Here is a 25,414-nt window from a genome sequence, read left to right on the forward strand (position 1 = left end):
GGTCAGCATCACCCTCAGAAATGTCCTAAAATTCTAGAAATGCCTTTAAATCCAAGAAATGTCCTCGTATTTTTAAAAATACTAGCAATGTCTTGAAATCACAGAAATATTCTGAAAACCCAGAAACATGCATGTGTGGCCCCTGGTCTCCTGTCATGTTTTGAAAGTGGCCCTGAAGCAAATCCTGTCTGTTTCGGTTTGACTTTAAAGGATCAGTCCGTGTAACTCAGACTGCTGACATTTCACGTTTGTTTAATTTAAACGCAGAAATAAAGATTTATTCCTCCGTCTTTTTCTACGACGCTGCACAGCCAGCATGCACAGAGAGAACTACACTCTTTCTACGCAGATGACATATGAGTATTTACGACAAAAAGACATCTGACATTTTCTTCAAGCTGCAGACGCCCATTAAAAACCCGACACTCACACTTCCTGTGGAACGCTTTGTGGCGTGAACGTCCGCAGAGCAGTTGCTCAGATCGTGACCACACTTGATCGATGACAACACACTACCTATTAGTGGAGCTTTTATGATTTTTACATGTTTTCGTCCGAAAGCGACTCAGCTGTCTCAGTCTGCAGGAGAAGAGACAGGACGTCAGACAGGTGAGAGACAGCTCCTGTTTCTGTGTGAGGGATAAATGAATTTCTATTATCTGCTCAGCTGCAGAGTTAACATACATACGTGTGTTTGCTTTTTATCGAGATGTTTAATTGATATTTGAGTCACAGGTGAGTCGTTAAAGGCGTCTGTGAGAGAGTCTGGTCAGCTGTTTATTCTGTGACTGTACGAAATTACACACAGCAGCATGATGATGAGGCCAGTGTAGGTTTGAAGATAGAAATAAAAAATAAAGAGCAAAGAGAGGGTGTTATCTGAGAAAAAAACTCAGACTAAAGCTGTGAATTTATGAGAAAAAACCTCAAAGACCCAAATAATGAGGTTGGATCAGCGTAGTCACAAAGGCTTTTCCTGAGTTTGTACTTGCAAGTTTGTGAGTATTCTTGTTAGTTTGTGATTTCTTTCAAATTTATATTTTTTCTCATATATTTGTCAGTTTTCTTGTTAAGCTGTGAGATTTTCTCATGACTTAATTTTTTATTTTTTACTTTTTAAATATGACTTTTTTGTAAATTTACATTTTTTGTTAAATAATTATCTTACATAATAATTTTTTGTAATTTTTTTTTCTTGTAACAGTTTTTTGTTATAGCCATGAATTATTTTTTTCTCATGTGTTCGTGAATTTGTGATTTTCTTTTCTCAGTAAATTTGTGAGTTTTTTTCTCAAAACTTAATTTGCACTTTTTTGATTTCAGAATTTTACTTTTTAAATTTGGGAGATAAGTTCATGATTTTTCTCATGTAAAGTTGTGTTTTTTTTTCTTTATTTTTATTTTTAGTTTTTTTTCGGATATATTTTATTTTTAAAATTGGTCAATTTTCTTGTAAATATGTGTTTTTCTCATTAAATTCTCAGTTTTTGTCTCATATATACGCACACATATATATATTTATATATATATACATACACACACACACACACACATATATATATTATATATACACGTTTTTTTCTAGTTTTTTCATAAATTTGTGAGGTTTTTATATCTGGTAAAAATATGCTTAAGCTGATCGACAAACTGCTGAACTGGCTGCTGGTCGCAGCTCTTGTGTGCAGCTGCTCTGATGTGTGACTGCAGTCTGGCTGCTCTTCAGCTCGGTGGACATGATTTGGGTAATGTGCTCCATCTAGTGGACTGACCTCATTACATCAGCTGATCTGCAGCGTCAACATGTTCGAACCACAGAATCATTCAACGTATTTCTCATGCTGTTATTATTCATCTATATTTTCCTCTAAGTGGCATAAAGATGTCCTCACAACCTTTTTTAAAGCTGCAGTTCACTTTGAGTTTAGTTTGAAGGTTGGACTAAAAGATTTCGGCCCAGACCAAATTCTTTTCATACAAATGAGTCTAAAAACTTCAGCGATATGACTGACAGTTAAAACAGTTTGAGCTCACCTTAGTGTCAGAGCTTAACTGAGAATTAACTCAAGGAGTCCTGCATGTACCAACTTTAGACTTGTTAAGCTCGTGGTTTCATGATTATTTTTATCTCCCAGCTCTTTATACGTGGTTTTCATTCATTAACATCCGGCTCTAACATTCACAGTTTCTATTTATTGGTGCTTCATCTCGAAGATGCTGTCTTGAATCGCACCACACAGCTCCTGCTGCTCTGATTACTGTGACAGTTTTCCTTCAGTTAATAAAAATACCTGATTTTAGCAGGACGCTACGATGATGGCAGAAGAGCTTTTGAACACTCTGGAGGATTTAAAAGATGAGGAGTTTAAACGCTTCAAGTGGCATCTGCAGCATTTTTGCAGCCTGGAAGACTACCGAGCCATCAAAGTGTCCAAGCTGGAGAGGGCAGACAGGCAGGACACGGTGGACCTGATGATAAAAACATATAAATTTTATGGAGCTCTGACGGTGACCAAGAATATTTTTAAAAAGATCAACAGGAATGATCTGGAGCAGCATCTGGCAGACACCAGCTCAGGACGACAAGGTCAGTCACAGGAAGAGAAAAACATGAAGTAGTCTGAGAATTTGCCTTTAGACTTGTAGCATCTATATCAGTTTGCACAAAGTACATTATGTGATTAATTTTGCTGAAAGTTTTATCCAAAGAGACTTAATATAAGTGCACTCAACCACGTGAGCTGACCCATCAAAACCATGCAGGTACTTCAGCTTCATCAAAAAGAGAAAGAGAGAGGGTTTGATTTTATGGGCTGTGATAGGTGACTATCAGCAGAGGAGCACCAACCTGCCGGACGCGCTGTCATTAAATGAAAAACACAGATCCGATGACCGCGTTTTCATGTTTACTGGGAGACAAATGGTGATTGGGGCCAGTGGGCGGGGCTTGTTGGCCCAGATGCAGCCCATTCTCATTCTAAACTCGTAAATAAAGCCACTTTGTCCGTGCTTTTGGTGCAAGTGCATGATGCTAAAAACCACCTTTATGGACGGCGTCAACTGAGAACGCAGCCAAACAGGATCTATTGGGTCTGCAAAATACGCTACAGAACGGTAGGTCAGGTTGAAACGCTGCTGGTAACAATGTTATATAAGGAGCAGGAAGGTCCCTATAGGGCGGTCGGGTCCAACAAACCCTGGACTTTCATGCAGCAGTGGGGTGTTTGCTTCTGTCTGGATGCAACTTTTTTTTCTCCACTTAACCATGTGCCTCTTTGTCCTAAACCTAACTAAGCGTGCGTTTTTGTTGACGTACAGGCGTTCATTGCCATGTGCTTTGTTGCCTAAACATAACCACGTGCAGCATCATCCCACCATGTGCTTTTGTTGACATCATGGTATCGGCATCACAGAGCGTCCACACAGATGCAGAAGGATACCTACAGTAATATGCAGACATGGAGGTCCACTGCAAAGCCGCAAAATGTGACAAGTACTACCTAAGAGATAGTTAACATATAAGCAAATGAATTATGTACGGTCTTTCATGCAATACAAAGTGTATAATGATAATAGTGGGGGACCAAAATAAAACCACAAACTAATACAATAATATTTCTGCCTGAACTCTGATCTGTGATGACCAAGGAAGTCAAGCATAACTTGGATTACGCCACAGACTACACTCGCTGTCCAGGTAGTAGATGCAAGTGAGAAAGAAAAGTAAATCTGAATAGATTAAAAAAGACAAGATGGAAATGGCCAGAAGTTGAAAAGGCCAGAATAAATTTAAAAAAAAAAGAAGCTATACAAGCGGACACAGCAAATGTGCCAAACTAGGCAATGTGGTAATGATTTTAAAAGGCTCACAGCTTGAGAGTGAAGAAACAAGCAGCAGAAGTTGATTGTGACGATGAGACAACTCAAGTATAAAGGAACTCTTTAACGATATGAAATATAACATATATGATACAAATAAGTTGTTTGTCTTGCAAAATGGTATGTTGTGACGGCACCTACTAGAGACACTTTGTTGTCTATTGTAGTCTCTAAGCAGAAGCCAGTAGACCAGTATGAGGCTGACGGTGAAGAAGCGGGCGGACCAAGCACCGGACATGAGCCCGTAACTCCACAGGGGCCAGGTAGGACATGCTTAATATTAATAATAATAATAATAATAATAACCTTTATTTCTGCTTTATTTCACAGCTAACACTGCCCTCGTCTGCCTTAATGACACAGTTTTACCAATTTAACAAAACATTTAACAAAATTGCAGTACATTGTTAGCATTATGACGCTAGCCTACATTCTACGTTAGCCTACGGGGATAGCATATGCTAACGTTAACTGACAGACCTGTAACTCTGAACGTCATTCTCTTCCACAAACTGACTGAATACTTCTCCACTCTATAAACTATCTAAAAAAATCTTATGTCATCTAAAGCATGTGACAGCCTAGTGTATGCATTAGATCCCGTTTTTATCAAGTCAGAGACAGGTCATTTTATTAGTCATTGCAGGACGATCCAGTATTAATAATACAGTGTGGATGGCAGTTATATACTGTATAAAGTCTGTGGTGGTAACATGTTCCTCTCCTTAGGGTAAGTACCGCTAGTCATAGCAATAATCTGTTCTGGTTGCTTTTTTAACACTTTTGTTGCCGCTGAACATTTGGCTTAGCCTGGTTGTTAGCATCATTAAAGACAGATCAGCAAGGAAATGTTTGAACATGATAAATTAAAGTTAGTTAAAAAATTGCAAAATAAATAAATAAATAAATAGCTGTATTTGCTGAATTCAAGGCAAAGTATTAAAGGATCACTGTTGACAATTAGCCATCGAGATTAGCATCCACTGAAAGTCAAGATGAACTAGTTTATGGTAACCTCCACTATCCCACCGGAGATTGCCCCCATATTTATTTCTACAGTACGGCCTTCAGGAAGGTTGATGAAACCTTGTTTACTACTGCAGAGATTATGTCGAACCTAGTAACGACCTGCAGACACGTTTTTTGTCCCTGTTGAGTCTGACTTGTGCTTATCAGGGGATTGTTTCCCCAAACTCAATAAATACCCCAGATATGAACTCAAAATGCTCAGTTTTGTTACAACTAGGATATCTGCTGAAATGTATTTTATTTATTGTTTTCATTTACAGATTTAGCTATTACATCTGTAAACCTTGCCTGTGCTTTTAAGCTACTTTCCGCCGTGTCCATGCCACCGGCAGAGGTGACGGAGGATACCAGAGGATGCCAAACATTCCCAATAACTCAAGAGCAAGGTAAAGTCCAAAAGTCAAAATTAATGAAAAAAGATAGATGAAATCATTTCCAAAATTTACAAGATGTCGTTATCTAATGAAATATTTTGCTTCAATCCATATATGATTGCGTTAATCCTTTCTAAAACCTTTTTCTCTACAGTCACACTCGTGTAGCCTATGTACTGTAGTGAAGCCCACTTTTCCATCATGCCAAGTGCTGGACTGAGTAGTTTTTAGTTTGCGGTTAAGTTTGCTGATTTATGTCACTTTTGTCAGTGTTTGTAATGTGTCTGTTCAGAACATGTTGGTTTATGTTAGTTATTGTCATCTTTGTAAACTGGTGTAAAATGGCATAAAGAAATGTCGCTTTGCAAGTAGTTGCAAGTTTTAACTCATCTCGTTGCAAATCTTTGGTTTGAACAGGACTTTAGGAAAAAAACATTTGTGTAATGCCTAATACTATATTTGTGTTCAACGCAGACGGGATGATTCCAGTCCCAGAGAAACGACACATCTCATGCTACCAAAAGATGCTTCAGTCGAACCTTCAAGACAAGTTTATCTTTGCAGAAGAGTGGCAGAAGAAGAACGGGCAGTGTCTGGATGATATCTACACAGAGCTGTACATCATAGCAGGGGGTGACGAAAACAACACAGGGCACGAGGTCACTCAGATTGAGGTGGGATGGAAGCCAGCATTGACAGAGAAACCGATTATAACGAGTGACCTGTTCAAACACCCCTCTGGCAAAGACAGACCTGTAAGAACAGTGCTGACCAACGGAATCGCAGGAATTGGAAAAACAATTCTTGTGGGCAAGTTTGTGTTGGGCTGGGCTGAAGGAAGAACCAATCAAGATGTGCATCTCATTTTTCCGCTCACCTTCCGCGACCTGAATTTAAGGATGAGAGAAAAGATGTGTTTGGCAGAGCTCATTCATAAATGCCTCTGGGGAACCAAAGACATCAAGAGAGAAGCTCTCAATTACATCTTCAGAACTCTGCAGTCATCAGGAAACACCAACTACGACAAGAGCAAATTCAAACTCCTGTTCATTTTGGATGGACTGGATGAGAGCTGCATTGACCTGGACTGCTCCACCGTGAAAAACTTGGAGGAAGACTTCGAAGGGACAGAGTCCGTCTCAGTGGATGTGCTGCTGAAAAACCTCATCAGGGGGAATCTGCTTCCTTCTGCTCGCCTCTGGATAACCACACGACCTGCAGCAGCCCATCAGATCCATTTAAATTTTGTAGACATCATGACGGAGATCAAAGGCTTCACCGACCCACAGAAGGAGGAGTACTTTAGGAAGAGATTCGGAAATGAGAAGGCCATCAGGATCATCTCTCACATCAAGGCATCACGAAGCCTCCACATCATGTGCCACATCCCGGTCTTCTGCTCGATCACTGCTACAGTCCTGGAGGAGGTGATGAAGACCAGAAAAGGAGGAGAGCTGCCCAAGACCCTGACTGAGATGTACGCAGAATTCTTGAAGATTCAGATTCATCAGACGGAAAAGAAGTATGGCCCAGCAAAGTGCGTCCAGTACATTAAGTCATTATCAAAACTGGCTTTCCATCAACTGGAAAAGGAGAACCTGATCTTCTCTGAGAAAGATCTCAAAGAGAGTGGCATTGATGTCAGTGGAGTCTCCGTTTACTCAGGAGTGTTCACACAGATCTTCAAAGAGAAACAAGGGAAGAAGAGAGATGGTGATGAAGACAAGATGTTCAGCTTCGTCCATCTGAGTGTTCAAGAGTTTCTGGCTGCTTTATATGTAGAGAGGGCACTCATAAACAGAAACAAGAATGTGATATCTGACCCGGGACAAACATGCGGCTTGGTTTTCAGCAAAACTTCTATGACAGAGGTCCACAGGTGTGCTATTGACAAGGCCTTGAACAGTCCAAAGGGTCACCTCGACTTGTTCCTCCGATTTCTCATGGGCCTGTCACTGGAGACCAATCAGAGTGTCCTAAGAGACCTTCTGAGAAAGAAAAGAAGCTTGGAGACCAATCAGATGACAGCTGAATACATCAAGAAGAAGATTGGTGAGAATCTCTCTCCGGAGCAGAGCATCAACCTGTTTCACTGTCTGAATGAGCTGAATGATCGCTCTCTGGTGGAGGAGATCCAACAGTCCTTGACTTCAGGAAGTCTGTCCACAGATGAACTGTCTCCTGCTCAGTGGTCAGCTCTTGTCTTCATCTTACTGTCATCAGGAAATGATCTGGACGTGTTTGACCTGAAGAAATACTCTGCTTCAGAGGAGGCTCTTCTGAGGCTGCTGCCAGTGGTCAAAGCCTCCAAAAAAGCTCTGTGAGTGCACCGATAACTGCAGATACTAACTGTATCATGTGTAGGATCGTTCTCAACTATGAACATCTTAGATCTCAATTGATCAGTTTCCAGAGAGTCCACTAATAAATTACAGCATAGTTCATTGAAATGTATTTTTGTACATTATGGCAATCCCAGAATTTTTCTTTAAAAACTTACTGTTAGTTGAAAGTAATCTGTGATTATCTGATGCATTTACTCAGTAAGGGTAACCATAGAAATACGGTTCTCACATTGTAGGTAACAGAAGCAGTATTGATAATTGTTTCTATCACTATCTCTTCTTCAGGTTGAGTGACTGTAACCTCTCAAAGAGAAGCTGTGAAGCGCTGTCCTCAGTTCTCAGCTCCCCATCCTCTCATCTCAGAGAGCTGGACCTGAGTAAGAACAACCTGCAGGATTCAGGAGTGAAGCTGCTCTCTGCCGGACTTCAGAGTCAACACTGCACACTGGAGACTCTCAGGTCAGATCACACTGTGATGCTCAATTGTACTCAATTTCAAACAATAGTTCCTGCTTTGCATTGCATGCCTATTGCTAACAGAACTTTTTTTTTCAAGAGGTTCTTGCAAAATTGGCACCAATGTCCACTTAGACTTAACAATGAACATACTAGATGTTGGTGGCCAACATTGTTCTGTACTTCAAACATTAAAAGCACTATTGCATGGGTTCTCAATCATTTTGAAAAAAAAAAAAAAAAAGAAAAACTACAGGATCTGAGTTCAGAATGCAGTTTTTTGGAAATTGTAAAGAGATTTGAATTAAAATGTGGTGTTGGCTTCATTTTAAAGGTTCTATCTGTAATTTTTGGCATGTATTCATTGTATTACCAACTAATGGTTGCAATGCAACTTAAAACCCAAGATCTTCCCAAACTTTCTTGGTTGCCTTTAAAAGCTTGATGATCCAAAGGATGTGACATTTACATTGTGCTTTGCATCTCTTTAGCAAAGCTACAGTACTAACAGTGTGCAACACCAGCTAACATAGATAAAATAGAAATAGAGTCCAATAACATCAATTTGACCTAAACCCACCACAGTCCACACATGCTGTGTGCTCCCACTCTTGGCTCCCATTTTGCATTATGAAATGCCCTCATTTGATGAATTGTTAATTATTAACAATCATTGAGGATTGTTGACTTTGCTCAAAATGTGTGGAAATGTGGCTGGTCCTCATGATAGCGCCAAGTCCAAAGAAACCTGAATGGAACCAGTCCAAGAACCAAAGCTAATTTGTTGAAAAAGGGGTAAAAGATGTGATCTGGCATATACACTGGCACCTGTGCACTGACTCTGAACATGTCTGAGATGGAAAAGAAAAGATAACGGAAAATATCTTCTTTATTATCTCTATTTCAGGTTGAGTCAGTCCAGACTCACACAGAAGTGCTGTGAGGAGCTGTTGTCCATTCTCAGCTCCAAGTCCTCCAGTCTCAGAGAGCTGGACCTGAGTAACAACAACTTGCAGGATTCAGGAGTGAAGCTGCTCTCCGGCGGACTACAGAGTCCACACTGTACAAAGATTCTCAGGTCAGATCACATTGTGGCGCTTATGTGTCGTAATATATTTTTGAAGGAAACATTTGTACACTATTTTACTAAAGCTGATTAAATCTGCAAACTGCAATCACTCACTGCAGCCCATGAAATCTGTAGTTGTCTACTAGAGCAGGATTCTCCAGAAACACTTAGTAACTCATCAATGGAAATAAACAAATTTCTAAAAATGAATCTTTTTTTTGTAGACAATGTCAGACTTTGTCTTTATCACTGACTCTCGCTCAGGTTGAGTGGCTGTAACCTGTCAGAGAGAAGCTGTGAAGCTCTGTCCTCAGCTCTCAGCTCCCAGTCCTCTTGTCTTAGGGAGTTGGACCTGAGCAACAACGACCTGCAGGATTCAGGAGTGAAGCTACTCTCTGCTGGACTTGAGAGTCCAAACTGCAGACTGGAGACTCTCAGGTCAGATCACATTGTGATGCATTTGTGTACCGCTGTACTCAGTTCTCAAACATTAGTTCTTGTTTTGCATTGCATTCCTATTTCTAAACAGAACTTTATTTTTTATGACAACCTGAGTTGCAAATTTAGCACAAATGTCCAATCCAATTGGACTTAAAAATGAACTTACCAGCTTTTGGTTGTCAAAGGTCCAGTTTTGGCTCCACAGTCCTGCAGTTCTGAAACACTAAATATTATATTTCAGGTTGAGTCAAGCCAAGCTGACGAAGAACTGCTGTCAGGAGTTTTTATCAGTTCTCGGCTCACAGACCTCGAGTCTCAGAGAGCTGGACCTCAGTAACAACGACCTGCAGGATTCAGGAGTGAAGACACTCTCTAATGGACTGAATAGTCCACAATGTAAACTGGGGACTCTCAGGTCAGGATCTTTCGTTCAACTCATTCTAACATCGCTGAACATAAAGGCTTATGTCACACAGATGATATCCAACATTTCTAAGATTCTATTGTGTTTATTCGGAAACACAAAGGTATAAGTTTCTGCATGAATGTTTGTAGAACCGAATGTTTTCAAGAAAATGTTTTTTCTAAATTCTGTAGGCTACTCACTCAGCAAAGCATAATGATAACAGGTTCTGTTTATGATAGACTATGGGGCCATATGCACAAAGCTCTCATACTATGAGTTGCTCCTAGTCACAAAATTCAAAATAAATTCTTACAACGATGATGTTTTCAAAGAAATTTCTCTTAAAGTTTAGTAGTAGTTTTGACCACCTGGGGACGAGACTCAACAATCAACTAAAAGTTGCATAATGTTGGTATTAGTTGCTTATTGGCTTCTTCTCGTGTTTTTTTTTTTGTTAAAGAAATCAAGCCAATTTGCCCACGTTTTAAAAGGTTTAGTTGGAAGCTTTCTCAGAGTATTCTCAAAACTATTTGTGTATATGGCGCCTGGTGTGGTTCACACAGGGATGGCGAGTCTAACGTTGAGCTAATTCTAACTGGTGAATTCACACTAAGAGGGAAAAGGACCCCCATTACATGAAAAAAAAGAAAACATCTGTGTATGTGTCTTTAGCCTTTCAGGTTGTCTGATCACAAAGAAAGGCTGTACTTCTCTGGCCTCAGCTCTGAAATCCAACCCGTCTCATCTGAGAGAGCTGGACCTGAGCTACAACCATCCAGGAGACTCAGGAGTGAAGCTGCTCACTGCTAGAAAGGAGGATTCACAGTGTAGGCTGGACACACTCAGGTATGAACAGACAATAAGAGCTCAATGTTTGTCCGTCACACTGACGAGCTGAGGACTGTCAGTTTACGGTCTGTACCAGCAGCACTGCTGAGGCAGCTTGAGAGGTGCGCAGAGGCACACGACTTCAAGGCGGTAATATTAGTTTTATAAATGCAGCTGGATAAAGAAGCTGCTGAAGGTTCGTTCTGACTTTGTTTCTTCCTGCAGGCTTGAACATTGTGGGGAGCAGAGGCTGAAACCTGGTCTGAGGAAGTGTGAGTGTGTTCACTTTGATTCATGAAAACAAGGCAGCATGTGTTAAAGAGGTTAAAATCAAAACTTGTGAAGCAACATCAGATTCTCAGTTTGAAAGAAGATCCATAAAGATGAGTCAGTGTGAAGTTTTTAACTTAAAACAGTCTGTCTGGTAATTAAGCAGCCAATAAACCCATCACGTGATTATGCTGTATTTTGTTTTCCTCTCGCCGTCAGATGCCTGTGAACTCACACCGGACACAAACACAGTGAACAGAAACCTCAAACTGTCCGATGACAACAGGATGGTGACGGCAGTCAGAGAGAAGCAGCCGTATCCTGATCGTCCGGAGAGATTTGACAACTGGTCCCAGCTGCTGTGCAGAGATGGTCTGACTGGTCGCTGTTACTGGGAGGTGGAGTGGAGAGGAGAGGTGGAGGTATCAGTGAGTTACAGAGGAATTGGGAGGAAAGGAAATGGTGCTGACTCCTGGTTTGGAGGAAATGATCAGTCCTGGAGTCTGAGCTGCTGTGAGGTTAATGGTTATTCTTTTAGCCACAATGACAGAACAACAAGTGTGTCCTCCTCCTCCTCCTCCTCCTCCTCCTCCTCCTCCTCTGTCTCTCACAGAGTAGCAGTGTATGTGGACTGTCCTGCTGGCTCTGTGTCCTTCTACAGAGTCTCCTCTGACTCTCTGATCCACCTCCACACCTTCAGCACCAGCTTCACTGGACCTCTTTATCCTGGGTTTGGGTGTGGGCTGCCTGGTTCAGTGTCTCTGTGTTCACTGTAGGACAAAGAGTCTCCTCCTGTCCAGAGAAATACTCTCAGTACTGACAAACACACAACATATTTTTGTATATCATATTAACTCACATTTCAAGAAGTCAAGTTTCAATTGTTTTGTTTTAAGATTAAAATAAGATATAAGGACAGGTGCCTGTCATGGCAGCAACCGAAGAACCCGCTGGTGGAGATCAGCGGTGAAGGAGGTTGTCAAGCGGGAAAAGGAGGCCTTTCGGGCTTTTTTGCCCCGGGGTCTCCTGAAGCAGCAGACAGGTACTGGTTGGCCAGAAGGGCTGCAGCTGAGGCAGTCGCTGAAGCAAAAACTTGGGTCTGGGAAGTGTTCTGGGCTGTGTAGAAGGACTTTAGTTTGGCCTCAAGGAAGTTCTGGCAAACCGTGAGACATCTCCAGAGGGGAAAGCAGGGCATAACTTGCTGAGGACAGCCTGAGACAAGTCATGAGATCCCACTAGACATATGGTTGAGCAGTGGAAGAAACACTTTGAGGAACTCTTGAACCTGGCCGTTGCGTCCTCCATGGAGGAGGCAGAGTCTGAATACTCAGGGGAATCCTTGTCCGTATCCCTGGCAGAGGTCACTGAGGTTGTCAAAAAGCTCCTCGGTGGAAAGGTGCCAGGTGTGCATGAGATTCAGCCTGAGATGCAGAAGACTCTGGACATTGTTGGGCTGTCTTGGCTGACATGCCTGTTGAGTGTCACGTGAAGGTCAGGTATGGCCTTAGAGAGAGCGTGAGGTGCTCAGACATCCAGGAGGAGCTCGGAGAACAGCCGCTGCTCCTTTGCATCAAAAGGGGCCAGTTGAGTTAAAGGTCAAAGGTCAAAGTCACTCCAACCTCATCTGTCTCATTCTTGTAACAGCAATATCTCAGGAACACCTTCAGGGAATTCCTTAAAATTTGGCAAAAAAAATCCACATGGACTCAAGAATACACAGATTAGATTTTGGTATTTAAAGGTCAAGGTCACCAAGACCTCGTGTCTGTCTCATTCTCTTTAACGTGGAATCTCAAGAACACCTTCAGGGAGTTTCTTCAAATTTTGCAGAAATGTCCAGATGAACTGATTAGAATTTGGACAGTCAAGGGTCAAAATTCAAGCACATGGTAACTTTGTCTCATTTTTTGATTCGATATCTAATGTAACACTTTTGGGGAATTTCTTCAAATTTGGCACAAACAACGACTTGGACCCAATAATTAATGAATTTGCTTTTGGTGTTTAAAGTTCAACAATCAAGATCACTCCAACCTAGTTCTTCTAATTTTTGTAACAGCAATATCGCACTGAGAGAATTTCTGCAAATTTGGCACAAACGTCCACATGGACTCAACAATAAGCAGATTAGATTTTGGTATTTAAAGAACAAGGTGACAAAGACCTCATGTTTGTCTCATTCTTTTCAAATAAAACCATCATGAATGAAATGAAGTCATTTTGAGGCATGCATATCCTTTCAGTCACAAGAGAGGCGCTGAAATCTGTTTTTGGCAGGTGGATAATGGCTGAACTGTCCCTTTAAATCAAAGCTGATGACTTTTCTGTTTTTATTAAATCATTACAAACCCTGCACTGCAACTTTAGTTCTTGTATTTTCTACCTGTCTTATTGTCTACTCTTTAGCTCATGAACAGTATTTTAAATGTATTTAAATGTACTTTAAATGTGTTTCATTTGCATTTTGTCACAATCCTTCTGATGTTGAATGTAAAGCACTCTGAATCTCCTTTTTGCCAAAATGTGCTTTAAAAAATAAACTAACTAATGGTTGCATATCATCTGATGTCAAAATCATGTCAAAGAAAACACAAGAGACTGAGACATGTAGGTTTTAAAAAAGCCGACCTTTCAGAAAAGTAGACAGTGTTAGATAGACATGATGGAGTGATAGAGCGAGAGTCACGGCACGGCGGCCAACCAAAAACACAAAACAGACCTCAAAAAATCCGTCCATGATAGATAAAAACTTTAAAAGAGAGATAAAGGACAGTGAGAAAGATGAGGACAGATAGAGAGACAGTCGTGACAAGGCAGCCAACTGAGAACTTGAAACAGACTTTAAAAAACTACTTTTCTTTCATGCTAGATGGATAGAGAGATAAATAGAGAGATGAGGGATAGAACGGTCACGGCTCGGCGGCCAAACAAAAACGCATCACGGATTAAAGAAAATGAAAACGACACTGACTCTGTGTAGATGTAGCAGGTTGGCCGTCGCTCAGTCTGCAGGGAGCTGATGTGGGAACCAAACGATGGCGGCTTCAGGTGCAGGAGACTCACTGTAAAGAAATAAAGTCATTAAAATGACACCATTTGTCACAACCAGAAACTTTAAAAACTGTAATTTTCATTCAATTATTAAATTTCTGGTTGTGCTTGAACACATTTTGTGTTACTGTATGGGTTTGTGAAAGAGATTATACCATTAAACCATTAAATTGCACTGTAGCAGGACCACCATCATTAGGCCACACAATAATGCTAAGAAACAGTCTCCATGTCCTACAAGAACTAAATACGTGACGGTTTGATAGTATTTACATGAGGCCTGTTTCGGGAGCCTTTTGGGCTGGCACAGGGAGCTTTCAACACAAACATGCAGGAATGACTGCCATGCCAGCTTCTGCTAGTGGATGCAGATGTTGAGCGAACAGAAACGTTTCAAAACAATGGTTTTAAAGTACTGAAAATGTTCAAAGTTTCCAATTTGCCATCTCTACGTGTAATATAGTGTGTAATATTATTACAATATCTATGTGTAATATTATGTATGCATACATGTGTGTATGTGTGTGCATATATATTTCATTTCTATTTATTTTTTTGCATTCATGAGTTACATTTTTAATCAGGGAAGCATATCTAGATTTATCAGTTCATGAATAATGGAGAGGCTGTAGGATTAGATAAGTTTTAACTTCTTCCTGCTCTTTTTTGAACATTGGATTTGACTTCTTTTTGACTGTTTCTTTTTTTTCTTTTCTATGCACTATTCTTTGTCTGGTTTGTCTGTTTACGGTCTTGGGAAAGAAAGAAAAACACGTTTGAAATGTTCAAAATAAAGATTTCAATCAATCATTTCAGTCATATTAAAGCAGGCCCTAAAGGTTTATGAGACCGAAGCTGCACACCGAGAGTTTACCAGGTTACGACATTAAAACAACACAACATACAGACAACCTAACCCTAACCCTAACCCTAACCCCCCACTGCACAGGATGATGCTGCTCGCTGTCACCTGATAAAAGTCCACACACTGACCTTCCTGTTTGTTAAAGTCCTCCACGGCTCAGCGGTCGGCTCTGAGCGGTTTCATCAGAGCGAATTAAAGCAGAGTTTAGCTTCACCTCCAAACAGGTGTGTGAGGCTCCTCCTTAACCAAACTGTTACCCTTTTTCTGCCTCTGAGTGCAAACTGGGACTCGTTCAGACTCACACTGACACCAAATGTTTGACGTGTGCCGGGATTTGAATTTCCGGGGAAAAAAAGTCACTTCCTGAAACTGAGGAGGTAAAATGCAGCACAGGGAGGCGGGACTAACAACTCCAGCCAATGAAACCATAACAAACATTTTGAACAGTCTCTGATTGGTCACATGTAAACCTGTTACAGCAGGAGCCACATCAGGGCTGCGTTCAGCAAGACTTTGTGCAGAAAAAGTGTTTATTTCATACTGCAGAATTTAATTCCGTTTAATCCAGTTCAGTTGAGTTCAAACAGGTTTTATGAGCGTGAAAAAAAAATTACAATGTTAAAGCAATGTGAAATAGAAACAAAAAGTGTCAGAACCAGTGGCATCATTCGGCCTGGGCCTACGAGGATTCAGCCCAAAAAATTCTTATTATTTTTCTCACTTTTCTTTTCTCTCTTTTGAAGAAAGAAACCATATAAACGGTTTATGTAGTTTCAAGTCAAGTCAAGAAGTTTAATTGCCATTTGTACATGCACAGGCAGTACAGGTACATTGGAATAACTTCTGTGCAAGCTCCGAGTGGTCAAACAAAAAGACAAAAAAACATAAAAAATAAGAATAGGCCTAAGGGGCAGTTGCTACTTTTTTTTTACCCTCCCCAAAGCCCAAAATATTTTTCCTTAAGCCCCCTGAGTGACTCGAGGAAAATGCATGAAGTATTCGTCTCATTTGATGTGTTGAAGGACCATCAGAAATGTAAAAATCCCAAAAATAATTTTCTTTTATAATTAGCAATTTATTTATGATATTATTAATAATATGTTTTCTTTACAAATCACAATTTTTAAAGAAAAAAGCAGCAAAATATTTTATTTAAACATCACCAAGTCTATTTTTAAAAAAAGCAAGTTTTTTTTTTAACATATAAAGGTAAATACATTTTTGTTTAAATACAGCATCAGTCAGGATATGTTCCACATTTCTTGCAGTAAATGGACTTTTTCAGCACGTCATGTAGTTGTGTAATAATGAACAGTGTTCGGTGGCTATTTAAAGAAACTCACATGATAAAGAGGAAGCTGGAAATTCACTTGGACTTAAAGACGCAGCCTGACCGCATTTCCTCATTCGTTGTTTTTTGTGAACTCGGCTGACTCGAAGGCAGCAGAGTGAAACTGACTGATGATATCGACACGACTTCATGTCGTCCAAAACCTTCAGGTAAGAGCCTTTTTTTATTTTCATGCTTCGGTCATTATGTAGATTATATGTGATGTGAATTCTTTAATGTGACTGTAAGCAGGTTTCTGTCTCAAAACTGAAAGTATGCACAGACTTCCTGTTTATTCAGCGTTCTTGAGGGGCGACAGTGAACACAAAATATCTTCGGTCTGAACTGAAATATCTCAGCGTTTATTGGATGGATTATCATTCGGACATGAATGTTCATCACAGGATGAACGTGACGATCTGATGATCTCTGACTTTTCCTCTGATGTCATCATGAATTTGACGTGAAAAGCCTGGACACTTTTTTTGTTTTTACAAAGTTTTGGAGCAGCTCTGATCACAGACGGCTCCCTGTAGGTGTCGGTGTGTGAATCCGCCGCTTCAGTCCAAACTCAGGTGAGGTTTTGTTTGTGTGAAGGTGAGAGCTCTGCTATGGACCAGTGTGGGGACGCAGAGGACGGAGACGGTCCCTCTAAATCCGCTCTTTTGAGGGAACATGAAGGCCAGAGCAAAGATCTGAGGTGAGTCCTGGACTCTTCTCCATGTCAGAGATATTCGATAACAGAAGATACGTCGTTACAAGCTGCACCAATGACACAGTGCGACGGGTCACAGAGCCCGCCCCTCCATGTTAGTGAATGGCCCAAAATAAAAACTCAAAGTACACAACAAATACATTTTTTCCAAAGTTGGTTTCTGTCACTGAAGGTAGTTGTCATCACCCTGATGTTTGTTCAAGTGTTTGTTGTTATGATAAGTTTGGTTTTGATTAGTTAAAAATTATAATAAAGGGGGCTTTTACACCATGACTGACAGCTGTGACAGCCAATCTGTGCGCTCCCATTCTATGAAGCCGCTTGCAGTTGGTTGGACGGGTGTTTTGGCGGGAACTCTCAAATATTTTAAGCTCACTTCAGCATAGCGGGGGTCGTGGGGCGTATAGTCCATCTGTATTTACCGTCTGTGGTCACAGCTCAGCGCTCAGATCGCTCACCGTCATTATTCCAGCCCGTTCTCACTCTGAACTCGTTAGGAAGCGCATCTCTGTCTGGACCTTCGGCGTATGATTGTGATGCCAAAAGCCATTTTCCGCTTCCAGCTGAAGCGCGACTGGATGACGTCGGATGAGAACGCGCTCGGACAGAGCAGGTGGCGTTGTTATTATATGCCAGCGGCGGCTGGACAGTACCGGGCACGTCCACATGCAACGCAAACAGGTGGTGTCACTTATGAACACGGTTGGACAGAACCAGTCGCATGAGACGCTGAAGGACAGCCTTAGGTGATAACGCTGCCAGTAACTACATAATATAAGGAGTATGAGCGTTCTTTTAGGTTGGGTGGTAGGGGAGATGGATGGTTCCCACAAACGGTTAACTTTCGTGCAGGAGTCCGCAGTTCGCTTGTTTTCTCTCAGATGTGTTTTTTTTTCTACAGCTTAACATGTGCCTCTTTTGCCTAAACCTAACCCTCTGTAACTTTGATGCCTAATTCTAACCACCGTGACGGTCTGCGTTGGTCGCCATGTGCTGTGTAAACATAACGACGTGCAGCATCATCCAACCATGTGCATTTGCTGACATCCGGATAACAGCATCCTGGATGAGAACGTGCTGACTATTCACAGTCAGAGTGTGTGTGTGTGTGTGTGTGTGTGTGTTGAAGCCCAGATCGGCAGCAGAGACCAGACTCTTCTGGACCTGAACCTAGCTGTTTGTCCATCAAGAGCCAGCAGTCCAAACATCAACCTTTACTGTTTAACAAACAACTTCCTGCAGAGAGTCAGTAAGTCAACACAGTCGCAGCGAGCAGGGAACGTTCTCCTAACCCTGCATCGTGTTCTGCACAAATTATATTAATGTTTTTGTATTTCGCGCCGACCGCTTTGTGATCAGACAACCCAAAACGCACGTTAATACCAGTTAAAGATAAAAGTGCAGGAGTGAGTGTTTGTAACAATCATCAGTTCAGGTGGCGGTGGTGGTAAATAGTTAGACTGTAGGCTTGAGAGGTGTCACAGTATTATAGTTTACCAAGGTATTTAGAAATCCTGAAGGTCATCCTAACCAGTGATCACTGGTCTTTTTTTTTTCCAATACTGTCACAAAATCTGAACCCTCATCTTTTGATGAAATTCATACTGAAGAGGGTTTAATGAGGATGTTTTGCATGCAGTGTGCATCAAGTGCCACCGGAGGTCAGTGTGGTGCAACAGGCAGCTGAGCTGACTGGGAGTGTTAAAGAGAACATTACAAGACTGTAATCAGCTGGTCAACACCAGCCAATGTCGTGCCGCAACAGCAAAAATGAGAGAGAGCAGGGAGAACATCTTCATTTCACATCTAGCCGGATGAATTAAGGTTTTTTCAAACCAATCAGTGTTGCTGAATGTTGGAACAGTGGAATAATTAACTAAACAACGATTTTATTTTGTTTCTGTTGAAATTGAATGAAGTGTGTTTCATGATGAGTTAATGAGGCGATTAAGGTAGTTTTAATTTGGTAAAATATAGAAACGTGAATTCGGAAGGTAAATGGTTGTCTTTCTCTGTTTCATAAGGAAAATACATTTAAGAATAACAACTTAACACTATATAAACCATGTTCTTCAAAATTAAACGGAGGCCTTCATCCTGAGCCTTGAGTCTTGTTTCTACACAACGAAACGCAGCATTTTTGGCAAACCAGCCTGGATAAGATAACAATAGCACAATATCAACATATAGCATTTTAGCACAAATAGCCACACCCACAACAATTTCTCTAATTTTGCTTTGTCAAAGCACTTTGTAAACTTTGTTTTTAAAGATTATTGTTATTATTATTGTTATTATTGTTATTGTTATTGTTATTTATTAATTATTATTATTATTATTATTATTATTATTATTATTATTATTATTATTATTATTAAATTAAATGTTGAATTAAATATTAAATATTCCCAAAAGCAATGCATGAGAAATGTGTATCTGTTAATATTTGGATCCATATTTTTTGTTTTCTCTGCAGTTTTTCTCAGCAGGTTTTTGGTGGCCAGTCTGACAAACACCATTCAACAGATTTGGACTCCGTATTTTTGGTGTGTAGATGTTCAACAGCATCATCAGCCTCAGCTCCAAATGAAACACTTTTTAATTATTAGGTTTTCTTCTTTACCAGCATCTTAAGGAAAGCATTGCCGTCTTTGCGAAGAACGAGCTGCAGAAGTTCCAACACATTCTGAGTCTAGATTACCCCGAATGCTTAGAGAGTCCGACTGAGGATGATGAGGTGTTGGATGGAGAGGATGGAGAGCAGAGGAGGAGCAGCAGGGAGGCGTTTCTGAAGCTCACGCTGAACCTTCTGAGGAAGATGAAGCAGGAGGAGCTGGCTGACTGTTTGCAGAGCAGTAAGACGATTTTCTAAATGCAGTTTTTCTCACATTAACACGGACATCCACTCACCAGTTTTACTTTTGTTTTGTTTTGGGTGTTTTATTCCAGGAACTGTCACTGCAGTTTGTCGAGGTAAACTCAAATCAAACTGCAGAGGAAGTTTCAGTGTGTGTTTGAGGGGGTCGCTAAAGAAGGAAACCCGACCCTCCTGAACGAGATGTACACAGAGCTCTACATCACAGAGGGAGGGACTGCAGAGGTCAATGATGAACATGAGGTCAGACAGATCGAATCAGCATCCAGGAATCCAGACAGACCAGAAACAACCATCAGACAAGAAGACATCTTTAAAGGCTCACCTGGACGAGACGAACCGATCAGAACAGTGATGACAAAGGGAGTGGCTGGCATCGGGAAAAAACGGTCCTAACACAGAAGTTCACTCTGGACTGGGCCGAAAGACAAAGCCAACCGGGACATCCGGTTCACGTTTCCATTCACGTTCAGAGAGCTGAATGTGCTGAAAGAGAAAAAGTACAGCTTGGTGGAGCTTGTTCATCACTTCTTCACTGAAACCAAAGAAGCGGGAATCTGCAGGTTTGAAGACTTCCGGGTCGTCTTCATCTTTGACGGTCTGGATGAGTGTCGACTTCCTCTGGACTTCCACAACAACGAGATCCTGACCGACGTCTCAGAGTCCACCTCAGTGGATGTGCTGCTGACAAACCTCATCAGGGGAAACTGCTTCCCTCCGCTCGCCTCTGGATAACCACACGACCTGCAGCAGCCAATCAGATCCCTCCTGAGTGTGTTGACATGTGACAGAGGTCAGAGGGTTCACCGACCCACAGAAGGAGGAGTACTTCAGGAAGAGGGTCAGAGATGAGGAGCAGGCCGGCAGGATCATCTCCCACATCAAGACTTCCCGAAGCCTCCACATCATGTGCCACATCCCAGTCTTCTGCTGGATCACTGCTACAGTCCTGGAGGACGTGTTGAAGACCAGAGAGGGAGGACAGCTGCCCAAGACCCTGACTGAGATGTACATCCACTTCCTGGTGGTTCAGACCAAACTGAAGAACGTCAAGTATGACGGAGGAGCTGAGACAGATCCACACTGGAGTCCAGAGAGCAGGAAGATGATGGAGTCTCTGGGAAAACTGGCTTTTGAGCAGCTGCAGAAAGGAAACCTGATCTTCTACGAGTCCGACCTGACAGAGTGTGGCATCGATATCAGAGCAGCCTCAGTGTACTCAGGAGTGTTCACACAGGTCTTTAAAGAGGAGAGAGGACTGTACCAGGACAAGGTCTTCTGCTTTGTCCATCTGAGTGTTCAGGAGTTTCTGGCTGCTCTTCATGTCCATCTGACCTTCATCAACTCTGGAGTCAACCTGCTGTCAGGAGAAAGAAAGACTTCCTGGTGGTGGTTTCTTTTCAAACCTGAACCGACACGTCTCTACCAGAGTGCTGTGGACAAGGCCTTACTGAGTCCAAATGGACACCTGGACTTGTTCCTCCGCTTCCTCCTGGGTCTGTCACTGGAGACCAATCAGACTCTCCTACAAGGTCTGCTGACGTGGACAGGAAGTAGCTCAAAGACCAACAAGGAAACAGTTGAGTACATCAAAAAGAAGATCGGTGAGAACCTGTCTCCCGAGAGAAGCCTAAATCTGTTTCACTGTCTGAATGAACTGAAGGATGTCTCTCTGGTGGAGGAGATCCAACAGTCCCTGACTTCAGGACGTCTGTCCACAGATAAACTGTCTCCTGCTCAGTGGTCGGCTCTGGGCTTCATCTTACTGTCATCAGAAACAGATCTGGACATGTTTGACCTCAAGAGATACTCCTCCTCAGAGGAGGTTCTTCTTAGGCTGCTGCCAGTGGTCAAATCTTCTGACAAAGCTCTGTAAGTAAACAGATAACTGCAGATATTAAATGTCACCCACAGAGGATTGTTCTCAACTATTAATGTCTTTGTTGAATGATAGTTGCAAAATTGTAGATCAAATTAAAAATCTTTTAAATGGTTTCTTCATGTTCATTGTACCACCAAAGATTAAAGCAGTCGTGACAAAACAAAAATCTGTTCAAAAGATGTTCCCGGTACCTAAGGGGCTGATCACACCAAGTTTCCCATGGTCCTTTCTTGCTGCTGTGCAACATGTTTTTCTGGCATCTGAGCGCGTGTAAAAGTTAAAATATTTTCAACTTCTCCACCGAAGGTGCGGAGTTGCACCACTCGTCAATGTTAATTTAATTCTTCTAATTCTGTCTTGGTGTGATCACCCTTTAAGACCCTAATGGTTGATTTTTGGACCCATCAACTCAGTAAAAGCAACTGTATAAATGTGATGTCATACGTTACAGAAACAGTGACAGTGTTTGTCTTTATCACCATCTCTCCTTCAGGCTGAGTGGCTGTAATCTGTCAGAGAGAAGCTGTAAAGCTCTGTCCTCAGTTCTCTGCTCCCGATACTCTAGTCTGAGAGAGCTGGACCTGAGTAACAACGACCTGCAGGATTCGGGAGTGAAGCTGCTCTCTGCTGGACTAGTGAGTCCACACTGTACACTGGAGACTCTCAGGTTAGGTTTCTTCTTATTAGATAAACATTCAAGTGTTTGGCAAAAATGAGTGTAAACTAATTTGCCTGTTAAAAAAATACTCAACAACTGCAGGATTTACTGAACTGTAATATCAGTTTTCCTTGAAAAATTGTTCACATCTTTGAGGAAATTGATAATTTCTTCATTGTCAAATTTGGTGCAATTTGGACATGTTCAGTATTTAAGTTTTTTAAGAAAGCTGCAAGCTATAAGCCACAGTGACTCATTGCTGCCTGAGTGCACACAGCGAGGGATGAGAGGGAGGGAGCAGCAAAAGGTTACTCTGATTAGCAAGTTGCAAAAAGGGTTCAGCAACAAAGTTGGAAAGCAACACATTGTGCTTGTGTTTGTGTCTTTAGGCTCTCGGGCTGCCTTATCACAGAGAAAGGCTGTACTTCTCTGGCTTCGGCTCTGAGATCCAACCCCTCCCATCTGAGAGAGCTGGACCTGAGCTACAACCATCCAGGAGACTCAGGAGAGAAGCTACTCACTGCTGGACTTAAGGATCCACACTGGAGACTGGACACTCTAAGGTATGAACAGACAATAAGAGCTCACAACCTGTTTCTCTGTCACACGGATGAGCTGGAGACTGTAGAATCACAGTCTGTACCAGTAGCACTGCTGATAACAGTGAGGACAGTAAATGATGTCCCGAGAGTTCCTGTCCCCATTTAGATGGACCTCCTAACTAGCACAGATAACCAGAATCTGGTGTTGGTCATTTATACATATGTCAAGTGACACAGGATATTACATGACCATAATTGTAATTATGGATGGAGTCCAAAAGCAGAACTTCAAACCAGACTCGCAGTCCAAACAGGCAAAGAAATCTGATAATGGGCAGGCAAGGGAGTCTGAAGTCCAACGGCAGAACTTCAAAGTAGAAAGGCAATCACTACAGGCCAACAACTCTGACGAGGGGCAAGTAAAGAAGATCAAAGGTAAAACTTCAACCCAGAAACACATTCTAAACAGGCATACAAATCTTATTAGGGGCAAGCAAAGTCCAAAGGCAAGACTTTAAACGAGGAAGGCAGTCTCTACAGGCAAACATATCTGACGAGGGCAGGCAAGGGAGGCAGAAATTCAAACCAGGAGAAATCTAGTGAGGGCAGGAAAGGTAGTCCAAAAGCATATCTTCAAAGTAGGAAGGTGGTCTAAATAGTTCTGACAAGGGGTAGGTAAGAGAGTCCAAAATCCAAAGGCAACCAAATGACATGACAAGAAAACAACAAAGAAAGTACGTTACTGGCAGGAGTGTGTAGAAAACGGCCAATCATGAACTACATGGCTGAAGAGAGGAAGAGGGAACAGGTGGGAGGAGACGGGGAAAGCCAGGCAGAGCTGATTAGGGAAGTGAGAACAGGTTTGTAGACGATGATAAGGAAAAAAGGGAAAATCCGAAGGCACCTGCTGGACGTATTAAAAAAATGGAAATGGTTTGATTTGGGGAACTAGTGGAAGAGGAGGAATACAGAGACAAAAAGTGACACGTGAAGGTTCATTTTGACTTTGTTTCGTCCTCCAGGTTGGACAATGGTGGGGAGCAGTGGTTAAAACCTGGCCTGAGGAAGTGTAAGTGTGTATTGATTCATGAAAACAAGGCGCAATGTTCGCAGTTCAAATCAACAGCTTGAGTATTGTGTGGTTGGATCTAATTAACAGTCTGTTTATAAAGCAGTGAATAAACCCATCGGTCGTGTTCGATGATGCTGTCTTGTTTTCTCCATCAGATGCCTGTGAACTCAAAGTGGACACAGACACAGTAAACAGACACCTCAAACTGTCCGACAACAACAGGACGGTGACTCACGTGAGAGAGAAGCAGCCGTATCCTGATCATCAGGAGAGATTTGACTACTGGTATCAGCTGCTGTGCAGAGATGGTTTGACTGGTCGCTGGTACTGGGAGCTGGAGTGGAGTAGACGGGTTGATATATCAGTGAGTTACAGAGGAATCAGCAGGAGAGGAAACACCGCTGACTGCAGGTTCGGAGGGAATAATAAGTCCTGGTGTCTGTTTTGCTCTGATGTTGATGGTTACGCTGTTTGGCACGATAACATAAGAACAGACCTCCCTTACAAGTCCTCCTCGTCCTCATCGTCCTCCGTCTCTCACAGAGTAGGAGTGTATGTGGACTATCCTGCTGGCTCTCTGTCCTTCTTCAAAGTCTCCTCTGACTCTCTGATCCACCTCCACACCTTCAAGACCACCTTCACTGAACCTCTTTATCCTGGCTTTGGTTTCTGGTTGTCTGATACTTCAGTGTCTCTGTGCTCACTGACGGACGAAGACTCTTCGCCTGTGTAGATAAACACATCATCATGATGACAAAATGAAAAACAGGCTGTAAAATTAATATATAATATAGATCCAGGAGAATATTAGACAACTTCTAGTAGTGTTTAGTAGAGTACTCCATATCAATAAAGTACAATTTCTCAAACAAAACATTTACTCAAGTACAAATGACAAAAACATCTTGGTTAAAAAATGACTCAAAGTATAGGTTAGGTTATGTATAGGTATAGGTATTAGGTATAGGTTAGTTTCCATTTTAATATTTTTTAGGATGTGCTGGAAAGGCAGGAACAGCACTTTTGACATTCTCTGAATGCAATGTCTCAAGAACACCACGAGAGACTTTCTTTAAATTTGGTGCAAATGTTTGAGTAGACTAAAGGATGAACTGATTAGATTTTGGTGGTCAAATGTCAAGGTCACTGTGACCTTCTGTGTCTTGTTCTTGTCAACGCGATATCTCAAGAACACCGTGAAGGACTTTCTTCAAATTTGGCACAAATGTCCACTTTGACTTAAGACTGATCTGATCAGGATCTGGTGGTGGTCATAGGACAAAGGTCACGGTCATTGACCTTTTATATCTTGCTCTTATGAATTGTATCC

At 41.7% G+C, this 25,414-nt stretch overlaps 1 protein-coding gene across 1 annotated transcript; it reads left to right on the plus strand.

Moving 5' to 3' along the window:
• The first annotated feature begins 507 nt into the window (after positions 1-507).
• LOC121941565 lies at positions 508-25,408 on the plus strand. The gene is given in 28 exon segments (XM_042484390.1): positions 508-609; positions 2,302-2,584; positions 4,044-4,139; positions 5,166-5,291; positions 5,754-7,599; positions 7,910-8,083; positions 8,988-9,158; positions 9,414-9,587; positions 9,832-10,005; positions 10,669-10,842; positions 11,050-11,096; positions 11,314-11,866; positions 12,030-12,136; positions 12,453-12,541; positions 16,877-17,040; positions 18,185-18,304; positions 19,532-19,601; positions 19,682-19,910; positions 20,005-20,043; positions 20,046-20,311; positions 20,314-20,355; positions 20,357-20,627; positions 20,630-20,713; positions 20,716-21,802; positions 22,306-22,479; positions 22,860-23,033; positions 24,035-24,081; positions 24,240-25,408. Coding segments are annotated over 27 exon segments (7,350 nt in total). The 5' UTR covers positions 508-609; positions 2,302-2,310; the 3' UTR covers positions 24,818-25,408.
• The last annotated feature ends 6 nt before the right edge of the window (positions 25,409-25,414 follow it).

This window comes from Plectropomus leopardus, chromosome 4 (genome assembly GCF_008729295.1).
Source record: "Plectropomus leopardus isolate mb chromosome 4, YSFRI_Pleo_2.0, whole genome shotgun sequence".
Taxonomy (NCBI): domain Eukaryota; kingdom Metazoa; phylum Chordata; class Actinopteri; order Perciformes; family Serranidae; genus Plectropomus; species Plectropomus leopardus.